At 45.7% G+C, this 14,159-nt stretch overlaps 1 protein-coding gene across 2 annotated transcripts; it reads right to left on the bottom strand.

Moving 5' to 3' along the window:
• Window positions 1–4,824: 4,824 nt before the first annotated feature.
• Window positions 4,825–6,686, bottom strand: LOC308474796 (uncharacterized protein). 2 transcript variants are annotated; one of them, XM_081001268.1, is made up of 2 exons: window positions 5,362–6,686; window positions 4,825–5,322 (listed from the first exon to the last, which is right to left on the bottom strand). In XM_081001268.1, the coding sequence occupies exons 1-2, from the start codon at window positions 6,607–6,609 to the stop codon at window positions 4,891–4,893; spliced, it is 1,680 nt and encodes a 559-aa protein (XP_080857394.1). In that variant the 5' UTR covers window positions 6,610–6,686; the 3' UTR covers window positions 4,825–4,890. The 2 variants fall into 2 exon arrangements, with proteins under 2 accessions (XP_080857394.1, XP_080857395.1); XM_081001269.1 differs by having other exon boundaries at window positions 4,825–6,260; window positions 6,301–6,686.
• Between the last annotated feature and the right edge of the window lie 7,473 nt (window positions 6,687–14,159).

The following is a 14,159-nucleotide window of genomic DNA, read 5'->3' as shown; positions in this document are numbered from 1 at the left end:
TACATACCTCAAAACTTAATAAATATTAGTGTCCTCTAAGAGTCGCCAAATGCTGCTGACGTACATGCGAGAATACCAGCCCTCTGATTCAGAATGCCCACGTCGTTCTGCATGTAGGCCCAAACCTGATCAAGGGACTGTTATAAGAATTCTCAGGTCTCAAATATAAAATAAATGTTCATAAATGTACAAGGCAAACACATACACATGTATATAAACCATGTGTTTGAAATAGTACAGGAGAACAATCCTGAAGCCATTTTGACTCTCCCAAATTGACCTCAAATATTTCTCTGCAAGGAGGAAGGAAATGGGAAAAGCTTTGGACTCTAGGGGCTTACACCTCCCTGCAAATACAGTCTGGCAAGTATCTGTTAAGCTGAGCAAACTATCAATATGTGTAAGAGATTTAGGAACTAAGCATTTATCATCTCAAAGGAATGGCCAGGCTACCCAGAAAATGCAACCAAGTAAGGCATTAGCAGGTATCCTGGCAGACGAGAGAAGCAACACTCTCAAATTTCTGCTGGAGACCGCCTCCTTCTGTGATGTATGTATGATGTGTGGGGTTTTTTTTTTGGGGGGGGGGTGTCTTGGGCTACAGGGTGGTCAACTTCAGAAGTCTATATAGGGGCTTGTGCACCATTGTTCAGGGTTCTCCTGCATGTGATGAGTGGGGACCCTGTTGCAATACTTTATTTCCTTTAATAAAGATAGCTTACTAGACGCTTTGCTTCTCAATATAGTTTGGTTGGCCTCTGTTATTTTTCTCCTACCAATAGTGAACCCACATAAGGACTCTATACAGGCTCTGGAATACCCCATAAGGGAAAGGGAGCAGTTTTTTCTTATAACAGGACATAAGCGGCGGCAGATGGGGTGTGGGGGCGCCACAGAGCCTAGGACTTGCCGATCAGAAGGTCGGCGGTTCGAATCCCCGCGACGGGGTGAGCTCCTGTTGCTCAGTCCCTGCTCCTGCCAACCTAGCAGTTTGAAAGCATACCAGTGCCAGTAGATAAATAGGTACTGCTCCGGCGGGAAGGTAAACGGTGTTTCCGTGCACTGCTCTGGTTCGCCAGAAGGGACTTAGTCATGCTGGCCACATGACCCGGAAGTTGTATGCTGGCTCCCTCGGCCAATAAAGCGAGATGAGTGCTTCAACCCCAGAGTTGGCCACAACTGGACCTAATGGTCAGGGGTCCCTTTACCTTTAATCAGCGGCAGAGGGGAATCTTCCTAGAGTACCAACACCCAGAACTGACCATAGGAGGAGACCAGCTGGCGGGGCAAGAAAACCTCTTAACAGGCCTTGCAATCTGAACCAGCTGAAGCTTCTGGGCCAGGCCATTCTGGACTGTGTTGTGGATTGGGCCCCGAGGGAGGAGGCATGCAAGGGGCAGTGGAGACAATGACAAAGAAGGGGAAGCCCACCCAGGGAGTGAGGCCTGCAGCAGGCCTCTTACCCAGGAGCTGCCCAAAACCTGGAGTCAATAAAGAAAACTTTCAGCTCAGATTTGCTCATTGGGTTGGCAGCAAGGGGGTGTGTGTGTGTGTGTGTGTGTGTGTGAGTGTGCCTTCACTTTTGCCCTGTCTTTGCACAACAGGAGTTGGATCTTTCATAGAAGCAGCAGGTCGGTTATATGTAAAGGAATGCAGAGGCAGAAGAGTTCATTGTGTACACAGGGCATCTCAGCCTCATGAACAAATGTTCTGGATTAAGCTGCAAGAGTTTTTAAAAGCAACAACAACAAAATAAATAAGTGGAGAAATATCGCAATCAAATATTTAGGAGCTGTTGATCCAGCCAAGATGATTTCTGTCCACATCGTTGATCCAAACCTCAGATTCTCTGAATATATTAAGACTCACAGGATAAGTGAGATGGTAGTTTGGAGTTGGGGCTTTTTGGGGTTGTTTTTTTTTGCCAGTATTGGCTTTTAATAGGTTTGGGGTGAGCCTGTTTAAATAGATCTCCCAGGACATTAAAGTACAGACCATATAATTAATAAAGTCCCCTATATTTTATCCCAAGACAGGTCTTAAACAGTGGGTTAATACAAGCCTAACATTTTCATAGTAAATTGATGTTTCATATACACTTTTCAAATGATTGCATTTAGCAGCTATTGTCTGGACTACAGTGGTACCTCGGGTTACAAACGCTTCGGGTTACACGTTTTCAGGCTGTGGGTCGCGGGAAACCCGGAAGTACCAGAAAGGGTCACTTCCGGGTTTTGTCGCTCGCGCATGCACAGAAGCCCTAAATCGTGCTTCGCTCATGTGCAGAAGCGCCAGATCGTGTCACGTGTGTGCAGATGCGGCACTGCAGGTTACAAACGCTGTAGGTTGCGAATGTGCCTCCGTCATGGACTACGTCCGCAACCCAAGGTTCCACTGTATTAATAACAGCAAATGGGTTTTTGTGAGTATATATTTCTGGAGAAAAATTGAATTTGAGGAGCCAGAAGTCTGGGTGTAGGGGCCTGACAATATTTCTTTCAGGATATGGATCTTGGACCTCAATATCTGGACAAAATGAATAGCTGGAGAGTATTATGTTTGTATGTCCATTCAACTGCATTTTCCTGTATTTTCTGAGCTTTGGGGGAAACAGTTGTGGGTATGAAAAATTTAGCAAGGATGAATAATAACTCCGCAAATGCAGTTTTCAGACTGCAGTTGCAACATGAGATGTGACATACCCAGATGTATGAAATACTTACACATTTCACTTGGTGGGACTTCATCTGATCAATTTTGTATCCTTCTGTGGCTATTCATTCTTATGTCATTGGCACATGCCGAAAATGAAATAGAACCATGGAAAACCGTACCCTGGAAAATTACTGACAACCCTGGTTTCACGATATGGAAATACACCTAAAGGAACAAGTACCTGCCCTGTGAAAAAGTCCAAAAGAGTACAAGAAGAGCCTGCTGGAGGAGACCAGTGACCCATCTGGACCAGCATCCTGTTTTCACAGTGGCCAACCAGATGCATGTGGGAATCTGCGAGACAGATTCAGTGTCCTTTTTGTAGGCACCTACTTTTGGTTTCATTTTCTCCACACCTTTGGTTTAGTCCAGCGTTCCTTAGTCTAGAGTCCCTAGATGTTATTGGATTACAACACCCACCATCCCTACCAAGCATGGCGAAAAGAACTGGATGACCATGGTTAGGAAAGACTGGTTGAACCCATGTGAGAAGATTCTTCTCATGAAGGAACAGGTGCTCCTGAGCTAGCCCGTTGCTGGTAGGTTTTTCTTCCATCACTGCTATCTGTATAAATATTGTCAGCTGGTAGCACTTCCATGTAAATATGGATTGGACAATTTTGTTTTCCAAATAGTTTTGTTTTCAGTACTTGAGGAAGCCTGAATCTGAAATAAATGATGAGCTTGTATTTAACAGAGTCAAGATTTCATGCACAAAACCAATTTCAAACAGGTTTATTTAGAAGTAAATTTCACTGATTTTATTTGATCTTATGTGTGCTGGAGACCATGGTCTTTGATATTAAGAAAACTCCTGGATCAACTTTCCTGAGAGTAATCCTCATTGATTTCAATGAGGCTTACTCCTGAGCAAACCCTACACATTGTATAGGCCTCCCTTGTCAGTCCTCTGCTTCCCTTTGAAATCAGTGTGACTCCATTCTGAGGAATCATCCTCTGTGAAGAAATACAGCCATCTTTCCATAAGCAAACTTTCACGAAACCCTATGGGAGTTTTCCGCGAGGTATGGCAACATTGCCCTGTCTCAGTTTCATTTTTATTAAATTATTTTTACGAGCACATTTTTACCATTAAATGGACATACAAATGACTTAATCTGAAAGAATATCAAGTTCGTTCTTGAGAATTGGTCTTCCCTTAGGGATATTTCTGACATCTGCATAAAGCTAGGAGGAAAAAGAAGGGAGGCTTCATATTGTAACATGGAACAGTATTCTCTGCCACATTAAAATTAAAAAAAGAAAATCTTCCATAAAACAAGAAGAAGGGAGGTCTGGGCATAGTGGCTGATACAGAAACAGATGTAAACCAAACTAAAGCACTTGAAGTAAAAACTGGATTTTGTGACATAACTCAATCGTATATTATGAAAGAGAAGCTATTTTCCTAGTTGGGTTTTTGTGTGTTTCACAGAAAACCATTTAGTGTTATTAAAGGATTCAGCCTTAGCAGCTTCATACATTCAAATCATATTAACAGACAAGGTTCAGCTCTTGTTGATGTTTAGAGAATCTAAGCTGTGTTTGTAAATCTGAACCTAATTCATATTGCATCAACATTGAGGAACAGAGGAGAAATTTCTGAAAGAGTCAGTGAAATAAATTATTCTGTCATTCATCTCACCTGGGTGAAAGTTATAAATCAAGAGCTCTGCTCTCTTCTCATGGTAATCATTCTTCAGTTTTTGTCATTGAGAATTTGGCATGAAAGAATAACCTATATACATTTGTTGTTCCTCCACCTGTCAGGAGGAAAATATTTTCTCATATATGTGGAATTGATTGATTGGTTTGACGTGACCCCCGCTAATTGATTTGCGATCCCCAATTAGCTCTTTATGGCCGCCCGGCACGCTTCCACTCAGCGCCTCTGCTCCGAGCTCTCAGTCACGCCTCAGCAGAGTTAACACAGCGTCGAAACTGTCACGTAGCTTCACTTAGCTTCAGACAAACACACACAGAGTCCAGGTTTGTCCATTTCAGTCCTTTATTCCGACTTTCCCCAGGAAATCCCTGGGCTCACCGCAGCCATGACAAACTGCGACTTTCCTCCCTCAAAGACCAGAGAGGAAGAGAATGTAACTCCTCCCAGCTCCTCCCAGCTTCGAAAGCTGACGTCAGAATGTTGAGGCATCATGGGAACAACTTAACCAGTTAAGTTCCAAACCCAACACCCCCTCTTGCCGAAACATTCTGACAAGACCTTTTTGAGTTCAACACCTTTCCCTTTGCCTTGTGCCCCTTCCCGGCATCTTTCCCAGGCACCTGTTGAACCCCTTCAACATTCCCAGAATCACACTGTGCGACACTTTTCCACGCACTTGTGACCTGATACCCCTCAGGTGGAACACCCTTTGTGGCCCGAGAAGAACGCCTGGGCACAAACTGGGGTGCTTCATCTGAACTTCCCCCTGACCCACTCGGGCCAGCAGTTGTGTCTTCTCCGTCAGACTCTTCCCCCTCTGACTTGACAACCCGTCTGTGAGCTTTCTCCATTACGCTAACCGGAGATGAAGCCTCACACCTGGACACTCCTTTCACAACCTTTGGAGATGCCCAAACCTGCCCTGAACCCTGATCTTGGACCTGGTCCCCATCACCGGGTTCTGAACCCTGATCTTGGACCTGGTCCCCATCACCGGGATCAGCCTCTGGCTCCCTTTCCTCCTCAGAAACAGACAGACATTCTGAGAGAAAATCAGGACCATCCCTGAGCCTTGAACACCCATCCTGTTCCCAGAACTCAGCCTGCTTACTGACCAGCAGCTTGGTTTGATCACCCTCTGGGTATGCAAACTTCCACCCATTGGTTGCAGGATCATATCCACAGAAGATCATTTCCTGAACCTTTGGACCACCTGCCTCAAAGAGCTCAAAGGGCTCTTTGGCTACCCTCCCAAACCCGGGAAAACCATGTACCTGTGCACCCTTGCATGCCCTGCACCCTAGGGACCTCCCACATTTCCGGAGTTTGTACCCTTTTGTGCACCTGTGCAGCTTTTGCACATGACTGGGAACCTTAGCACACTGCGCCTGTGCTTTTCCAGCATTCCCACCACCCTCCAGAGGTGACTCCAGAACAAAGAGATTGTTCTGCCCCCTTTTCACGTTGGCCACTTGTTTCCCCCCTCTGAAAATGGAACAGGTGTCATTTTCAAAGCAAATTTTGTATCCCTGCTTCATTAGAGCTGATACAGATAACAAACAACAATTCAGACCCGGCACAACGTAGACCTCTAGCTCCTCCTGTAAAGGAGAAAAAAACATGTTAGCCACAGCAGAAACCGACTTTCTCATTCCGTCTGCTAACATCACAGTTGTTCCTGTTGAAACAGCCCTGCAGTTCCGCATTTCGCCAGCAGGCTTGCTTAGCAGGTGCTGACCAACAGCAGTATTCAAAACCCAGCGCATCACCGTGTCCTGGCTGGAGTTGTTCTTCACAGTTGCCATAGAAGCAGTGATAAGAAAACAACCCTCCCCAGCGTCTGAACCACGTCCTTCCCTTGCGTTCCCACGCTGGCCTCCTCTCCGAGACTGATTCCCATGGGAACTCAGCTGGTTGACCTTGGGACCTTCCTGCCCAGCTGTCTCCGCTCTCCATGGGCAGCAGCGACGCAAGTGTCCCGTTGCATTACACACGTAGCAACCACGAACTCCAGTGGAAAAACACTGCCCTGGGCTCCTCCCAGCTGGCTTGGCCCTCCTTCTTCCGGAAAAGCACTCCTTGCCAGCTCCGCCCCCTCTGAACCGCCATTTCATTCCAGCACGTACAGTGGAAAACTTTTGAAAGTGGCCTTTGGAATCCTTCGCCCCCCCGACCTGCTCACCAGCACTCCTTGAGGCTAAAGCATCAGGAACAGGGGCACCAGCCATCTTTAGGCTTTTCTCAATACTCCAGGGCTCTGGTCTCCTGCTGAAGCTTCACAGCAAACGCAGCACATCCCCAGACAGCCCTTGCTCAACATCTTAGAGTGAGCCTTTGAAACGCAATGTCCTCCAAGACCTGGCTGCCTGCCATTGTCTTCCGTTCTCCCAAGGGGCCCAAGCTTACTTACAAACAGTTTCAGCTTCTCCGGCTCTCCCTTCTCCGTGGAGAAACGATTTTCCAGCTGCTCTCTTAGCTCCGCAGCTACTCCTTTGCCTCCTAGCAACAGGCAAAAATCTCACCACCTCCTGCCGCAACTTCAAACGCATTACGGCACTTCCGTTGCTCTGAACCGCAACTTCAAAGCGTTTTCCGGCAGCACCAGTGACAGTTTTACGATCGGTGATTAAGGTTACCCATAACCTGTGGAATTGATTGATTGGTTTGACGTGACCCCCGCTAATTGATTTGCGATCCCCAATTAGCTCTTTATGGCCGCCCGGCACGCTTCCACTCAGCGCCTCTGCTCCGAGCTCTCAGTCACGCCTCAGCAGAGTTAACACAGCGTCGAAACTGTCACGTAGCTTCACTTAGCTTCAGACAAACACACACAGAGTCCAGGTTTGTCCATTTCAGTCCTTTATTCCGACTTTCCCCAGGAAATCCCTGGGCTCACCGCAGCCATGACAAACTGCGACTTTCCTCCCTCAAAGACCAGAGAGGAAGAGAATGTAACTCCTCCCAGCTCCTCCCAGCTTCGAAAGCTGACGTCAGAATGTTGAGGCATCATGGGAACAACTTAACCAGTTAAGTTCCAAACCCAACAATATACACACACACACACACACACACACACACACACACACATATATATATATGAAGACCTCATGAATGAATCTTAAGAAATGCATTAGAAATATTTATATCTGTTTATATCTATATGTATTTCTTTGCCCAGTTAGCTGAGAAATTTTAAAAGCTGACTCTCCGCCACATGCGATCATTTCCAAAGAGCACTTGAATTTTTGCCCAATGGCCATTTTCTGCTTCTACAAAATGGGGGCGCTCTGTTAGGTCTGCAGGCTAAGAGCATAACCCCATTGCTGCTAAATTGGAATGGCTGTTTCAGCATTGTGAATAATATTGCTATACTTCTTAAGAGGTATAAAAAGAAGAAAGCACAATTAACGCTTTTGAAATATAGCTTTTGGTTTTGCAACTTGACTATGGTTGTTTCCTGACCACCTGTTTACTGAGCGTGCATTCTGATTTGTTTGCACAATGTTGGCAGAGAGGTTATACAATAGAGCATTCATTCTGTTTTGTATTCAGGGAGGTTGTACAACGGCACAGGCTGTATCTATGTTTTACTCAGCATAGACCCACTGAGATCAATGGATTTAAGTTAGTTCTTTGCATCATTTCCAGTAGGGTTTGTCTTAAGTATGACTGACATTCGATACAACCATATGTCAAGCAATTACTAGCCCACACTTTCCAGTACTGTACATTTATTTCACTTTCCGTATTGCAGGGGTGGGGAACCTTATCGGTTATCAGGATCTGGCCTTGTGGGCCAAATCGGACAGTTTGGCTGCTCACTTGTCAAGCACCTGACACTGCAATAATGTCTGACAATTGGGCACTTTGAACTCCCAAAGTTGGGGCTTCAAAGCACCAAGCATAGGTCAGGCACCAGGCATGTAAGGGAGCTTCAAGGAAATTTGAGCCCCTGGAGGGCCAACTTGACTTGCAGGCTAGAGGTTTCCCACCCCTGCCTTACTGCAAAGGTCTGTTGTTGTTTTTAAAAGTGCATTTGTTGCACAAGAACCCAAATGCACTTTAATTGCACAACCTCAGTTTGTCACTATGCCATTCAATCACATGCACAAATAGTGACAGTCTGGAAGCAGCCTGTATCCAATAAGTAAAGGTAAAGGGACCCCTGACCATTAGGTCCAGTCGTGGCCGACTCTGGGGTTGCGGCGCTCATCTCGCTTTATTGGCCGAGGGAGCCGGCGTACAGCTTCTGGGTCATGTGGCCAGCAGGACTAAGCCGCTTCTGGCGAACCAGAGCAGTGCACGGAAATGCCGTTTACCTTCCCTCCGGAGCAGTACCTATTTATCTACTTGCACTTTGACGTGCTTTCAAACTGCTAGGTTGGCAGGAGCTGGGACTGAGCAACAGGAGCTCACCCTGTCACAGGGATTCGAACCACCAACCTTCTGATCGGCAAATCCTAGGCTCTGTGGTTTAACCCACAGCGCCACCCACGTCCCTCCTGTATCCAATATCTGACCTCTAAAACAAGTGTGGGGGATCGGTGATGTTGCAGATGTTGAACTACAACTTCCATCATCCCTGGCCATTGGCTGATGGGAGTTGGATCGCAACAACATTTAAAAGGCCACAGATTGCCCATACCTTGCCGAGAATAATCTTTGCCATCCAACCTGAAATTCAAAATGGCACCCCTGTGTCCACATTAAGGATGCTTAATTGATCCTTCGATTTAAAACAAAACAGAACTGTACACAGGATTGCAATCTGTAGCTGGCAGTCTCGGCAATTTGTTCAAACATCTGGTCACTACAGCCAAAGAAGGCTCTGTTTTCTTGGGAGAAAACATGTGGACTTCATTTAAAGCACTGCAAACTGTATCGTGATGTAGACTATGAAACGTTATGGAAGACGACTACCGTTTTCATTGTGGCCTCAGACAGAAAATAACAACTAGCATATAAGATAAAGCTGTGCTAGTGCTCCAGACTCTTTTAATAGGTTTCTCTATTGCAGATAAAACAAAAGACCTCTCCCTGCTCCCCACCTCCTTTTACAGGCCAAACCAATTACCCGAGCAAAGGCACCGACTTCACTGTTTTTGGTTCCTACGTGAATAACCCCAAAGCGTAAATGCATTGAGGGCATAGTTAAAATTAATGAGGTTGTTCACTTAATGCCATGTTTCCCTGCCCCCACCCCACCCCCACTCGCCTCTTTCTCACACATACAATCTGGATCAGCTACAAGCCCATTTAATGAGGTATTGACAATATATATTTTTTATTTTCAGTTAAAGCATAATTAAATGGCAGCAGCCTATCTCTGAAAAAAACAGATGAAAGGTCTGAGGAAGAATCCCTAGGTTAATCCAGCTGTTTAAAATGTGTGTTGCAGTTGACCGGTTGCCAAGAAAAGTCTGGGATTACATGAGCCAGCTGGCACTGGGGATGGCTGGTGGGAATCTCTCAGCTGATTAGGACCGTAGCTGAGGGCCTTTAAACGAACATGCCAGCTCTTCAAAAGGAAGACGTAAATAAAAGCCAAGGACGAGGCAGCCTACCTTGTCTGCCCGGCTGCCGTGCCAGTGTCGAAATCTTAAAATTACTCCCTCTCGCAAAAAAATAAAATACAAAATGTGATTTGTGTATCATGTTACTTAAACCATTGGGCCAAGCAGTTTATTTAGATTCCTTTTTAAATATCTGTCTGGGAGAGACAATACATCAAAGCTGGATTCCTTCGGAACTAAAGAGCACTGGATTGCGATCCTGGCAAATAGCAGTCCCTCTGACTGGGGTGGGGCAGGGGAATTCAACTGGAATGCATCAAATCTATGCAGACCTGGAAGTGTGATACATGTAAGAGCCCAAGAAGAGCCTTCTGGATCAGGCCCAAGTGTCTCACCTAGTCCATCCTGGTCTTTCAGTGGTCAAGCAGGACTTGAGCATAAAAGCACTCTCCCCTCTGGTGGCTTCCAGAAACAGGAGTTCAGAAGCAATGCTGCCCTCCAACCACGGAAGCAGAGCGCAGCCATTGTGGCGAGTAGCCATTGGTAGCCTTACCCTCTAGAAATTGGTCCAATCCTCTTTGAAAGCCACAGGAATTTAGGACTTGGCTTTTGAGACTATTCCCACTTGGCTTATGCGGAAAGCGCAGGTGGTCAGCAGGACAGAGGCCATATTGCGGAGCTTCGTGTGTTAACTCTTTTAGTGGGAAGCAGCACAGTAGCAGAAAGTGCAGATGGTAATGTCCATCACAGAGCGATGCGTGTGGGAGCCTTCCTGTGGGAGCTAAAGGATGTTTTCTTTGGGGGATATCTCTTTGCCTGCTGCCTGAATCCAGCACAGGGACGTTATTTAGGGATGGCAGGATGTGAAAGGCAACATGGTGGACGGATAAAAGAAAATACTTCTTCATGTGGCGTGTAGTTATACTATGGAACTCATTTCCACAGGAGGCAGTGATGGCCAGCAACTTGGATGGCTTTAAAAAGAGGATTGGACCGATTCGGGGAGGAGAAGGTTGTCAATGGCTACTGGCCACAATGGCTATACTGCGTAATATTTTATTTTTCAACACAGGTGGCATCTAAGCATCCACTGGCCATTAAAAACCTCAAGAATTACAACACATTGTGGCAAAGATTGCAACACAATGCAACATATATTTTTTTAAAAGGAAGAAATCAAATGAACAGGGCCACATAAGAAGACCAACCAGTGATTACTTACTACTCAGTTGAAAGGTACAGTGAAAAAGCACCACCTTGACTTACATACTGTACCTAGGTGCCAGAAATCCTACAAACTTTGTGCCAGTAATGAAACGACCCTGTCCTGTCTACTCCCCCACCACACTTTATCTGGAGAGGGAGCAAAAAGCAAGACATCCACTGAAAATCAAAGTCGCATTTGCACAGTATTTTATAATAATAATAATAATAATAATAATAATAATAATAATAATAAATTTATACCCCGCCCATCTGGCCGGGCCTCCCCAGCCACTCTGTTTATGTTTCCCTGGTGCTTCCCTAACAATGTCCATATTACATTTGAGATTTCACATGATATAAAAGCCTCTTCTGGAAATCTAGTTTGATTACAGTGGGTTAGCGCACATTTCCATGTTTATTGGTGGCAGAAATCAATCTAGAAAATAATGGGGGCGAAGTGATGAAATCTGGGGTGGTTCTTTCCTGCCATGGCCATGGGTGAAAAGGTAAGGGACCCCTGGATGGTTAAGTCCAGTCAAAGGACATTATGGGGTTGTGCCACTCATCTCGCTTTCAGGCCGAGGGACCTGGCGTTTGTCCACAGACAGTTTCCCAGGTCATGTGGCCTGCATGACTAAACCACTACTGGCACGCGGAGGACCGTGACGAGTGCCAGAGTGCACGGAAACGTTGTTTACCTTCCCACCGCAGTGGTACCTATTTATTTACATGCACTGGTGTGCTTTCAAACTGCTGGGTTGGCAGGAGCTGGGGCAGAGCAACGGGAGCTCACTCCATCACAGGATTCGAACCGCCGGCCTTCCAATCAGCAAGCCCAAGAGGTTCAGTGGCTTTGACATTGTGGGGGAACAGAAGATGGCATGTGTGGAAAGGGTGGGGTAATAGTGATATTGTGTCAATGATGTGTGTTGTTGTACCACACCCACCGGTGTGAGTGAAATTCAGTGTGTCATGCCAGCCTTTTGGACAAAAAGCAACCATTCCATAATACAACAGGTACTGCAACGGAACATCAGAAAACAGGACAAAAAGTGCTAGCGATATACTGAGGAGAACACAACACTCCCCACATCTGAAGGCACTCAAAGCAGGCAGGTGGCTTCTGCATGAGACCTTTCTGCTGCCACTTCCAGCAAACAAAGCAGGAACTACAGATTAGCAACGAGAGGGGTGTTCACTGTCAAGAGGGTACATGAAAAGGGAGAAAGGAGAAGGTGTATCGATGGGTGTGTATGTATCAAAATGCACGTCTGCAATTCAGGTGCCATTATGAAACTGCAACAGATGGGCCCGTATGCTGCAACAGATGGGCCCGTAATGACATTATTTTCATCTTTACCACCTGATGTTTGCTGCAGCAACATGCATGCCTTGCCATGTGAAATCTGTGAAGCAGTCAAAAAACAGGAAAGAGATGAGGATTCTCCCCCCCCCCCCCACCCCCACAAGGCCCTGGTGAGCTGGCATTCTCAGTCATAAACTTGATGACACTTTCATTTCCCATCCCTCCAAACTCAGATGATTGGTTCCTCTCTTTTTCTCCTCCCTGCTCAAGAGGTTAATAAGCAGCAACAAGCCTTTCCCATTCCTACAACTTCCTTTCATTATGGTCAACTCAGAGTTGCCACACCACTTTCCTTAAAGCCCAACCCTTGAAAGTGGTGTTCTTGTCTCAGATCTTGACGTGAGCACAGCAGCCTCTCAGAAGATGCCACCAAAGTGTTGCCAAAATTAGGAGATTGCCCAATGCCAAGCTAGACTACTTGTACATCTATCCTAGTTCACTCTGACTGGCAGAGGCTATCTGGGTTTAGGTCTGTTCCAAGGCTTTTTTTTTTTCAGCTGGAACTTGCCAGAACCCAGTTCCATCACCTCTCAGGTGGGCACCATTGCGATTACAAAAGAACAAGGGTTCATGGTGAGTTCTGGCACCTCTTTTTCCAGAAAAACAGCACTGGTCATTCCCATTGTCCTCTCCCAGAGCTACAATTTCCAGAGTGGTTTAGCACTTAATCTAGGGTTGCCATATTTCAAACAGTGAAAATCCAAACAGATTTTTTGTTTTTGTAAAAGAGCAAAAAAATGCTGTTTTTGAGCTCTTTTTATGGAAAATCAGCAAAAATGACACTGCTGACACTTTCCGAACATTTTTGCCAATTTCCACCCAGACACTGCTGCCAACTGCAGTACTCCAGATATGTCCAGAATATTCCGGACATATGGCAACCCTAACTTAATCTCATTTCCCAAGGAATTCTGGGAAGAGGGGTCTCCTAACAATCCTTAGCACCCTTGACAAACTAACATTCTGAGAATTCTTTGGGGGAAGCCATGACTGTCTCAAGTGGTACAACGCTTCTCTAAATGTATTGTGCAGATGCAGCTTTGAGAGGTACCAATTGTTGTTGGTTTCATGGGGATCCCTTTTAAGTGGATTACTTGACCGAGACCACCAACTCCTTTCATATAGACCACCAGCATCAGATTTGTTTACAAGGTAGTTAAGGAATGACATTTCTTTCGCCACAAGTCTCCGTGGTAGTTATAAATCCCTCCCCCCACAATAACCTCCTTTAAACAACAGTCAGAGAACTGACCTCAACCTGGAAGATAGAACGGTGTGAGTGGAATATTCAAAGTCATTCTCATAAAGAAAAGGCATTAATTTAAAACAAAACACATTGTTTCTACAGCTCCGTGACAGGTAATGAAATAAAAGTAAGCCACAAGCTTCCAGATTGCAACATTAGCTGGATTTCCCCAGCACCAAGATCAAAGTGAGGACATTTTAAGTTGCTGTCAGATAGTATCAGACACTGAGACTCACCACAAGGCTTGTGGAACCCAATCAGCCCCTTCCCTTGTTAACAACCACCCACCTTTACCATATTTACACAACACGGTGTGTTTACAATATCCTGCTCTTTTGTTCAGCGTTCTAGTCCATTAGATACACTAAACCTTGAGTGACCTTGCTGTGGGTCCCACACTTCCAGGAACAATGGGCTCAACGGCTTGGCTTGGCTTTGATCAATAAA

This window comes from Podarcis pityusensis (genome assembly GCF_964106645.2).
Source record: "Podarcis pityusensis genome assembly, chromosome: 4".
In the NCBI taxonomy this organism is placed as follows: Eukaryota; Metazoa; Chordata; class Lepidosauria; order Squamata; family Lacertidae; genus Podarcis; species Podarcis pityusensis.
Note: the sequence above shows the minus strand (reverse complement) of the source record. Positions and strands in the feature narration are given on the sequence as shown.

Bases quoted from the DNA above. Each gene is read 5' to 3' on its own strand.
- LOC308474796 (XM_081001268.1), bottom strand. From the start codon at position 6,609: ATGGCTGGTGCCCCTGTTCCTGATGCTTTAGCCTCAAGGAGTGCTGGT. The intron at 5,323-5,361 runs GTCCAAGATCAG...GATGGGGACCAG, and splicing joins ATCCCGGTGATGGGGACCAG to GTCCAAGATCAGGGTTCAGG.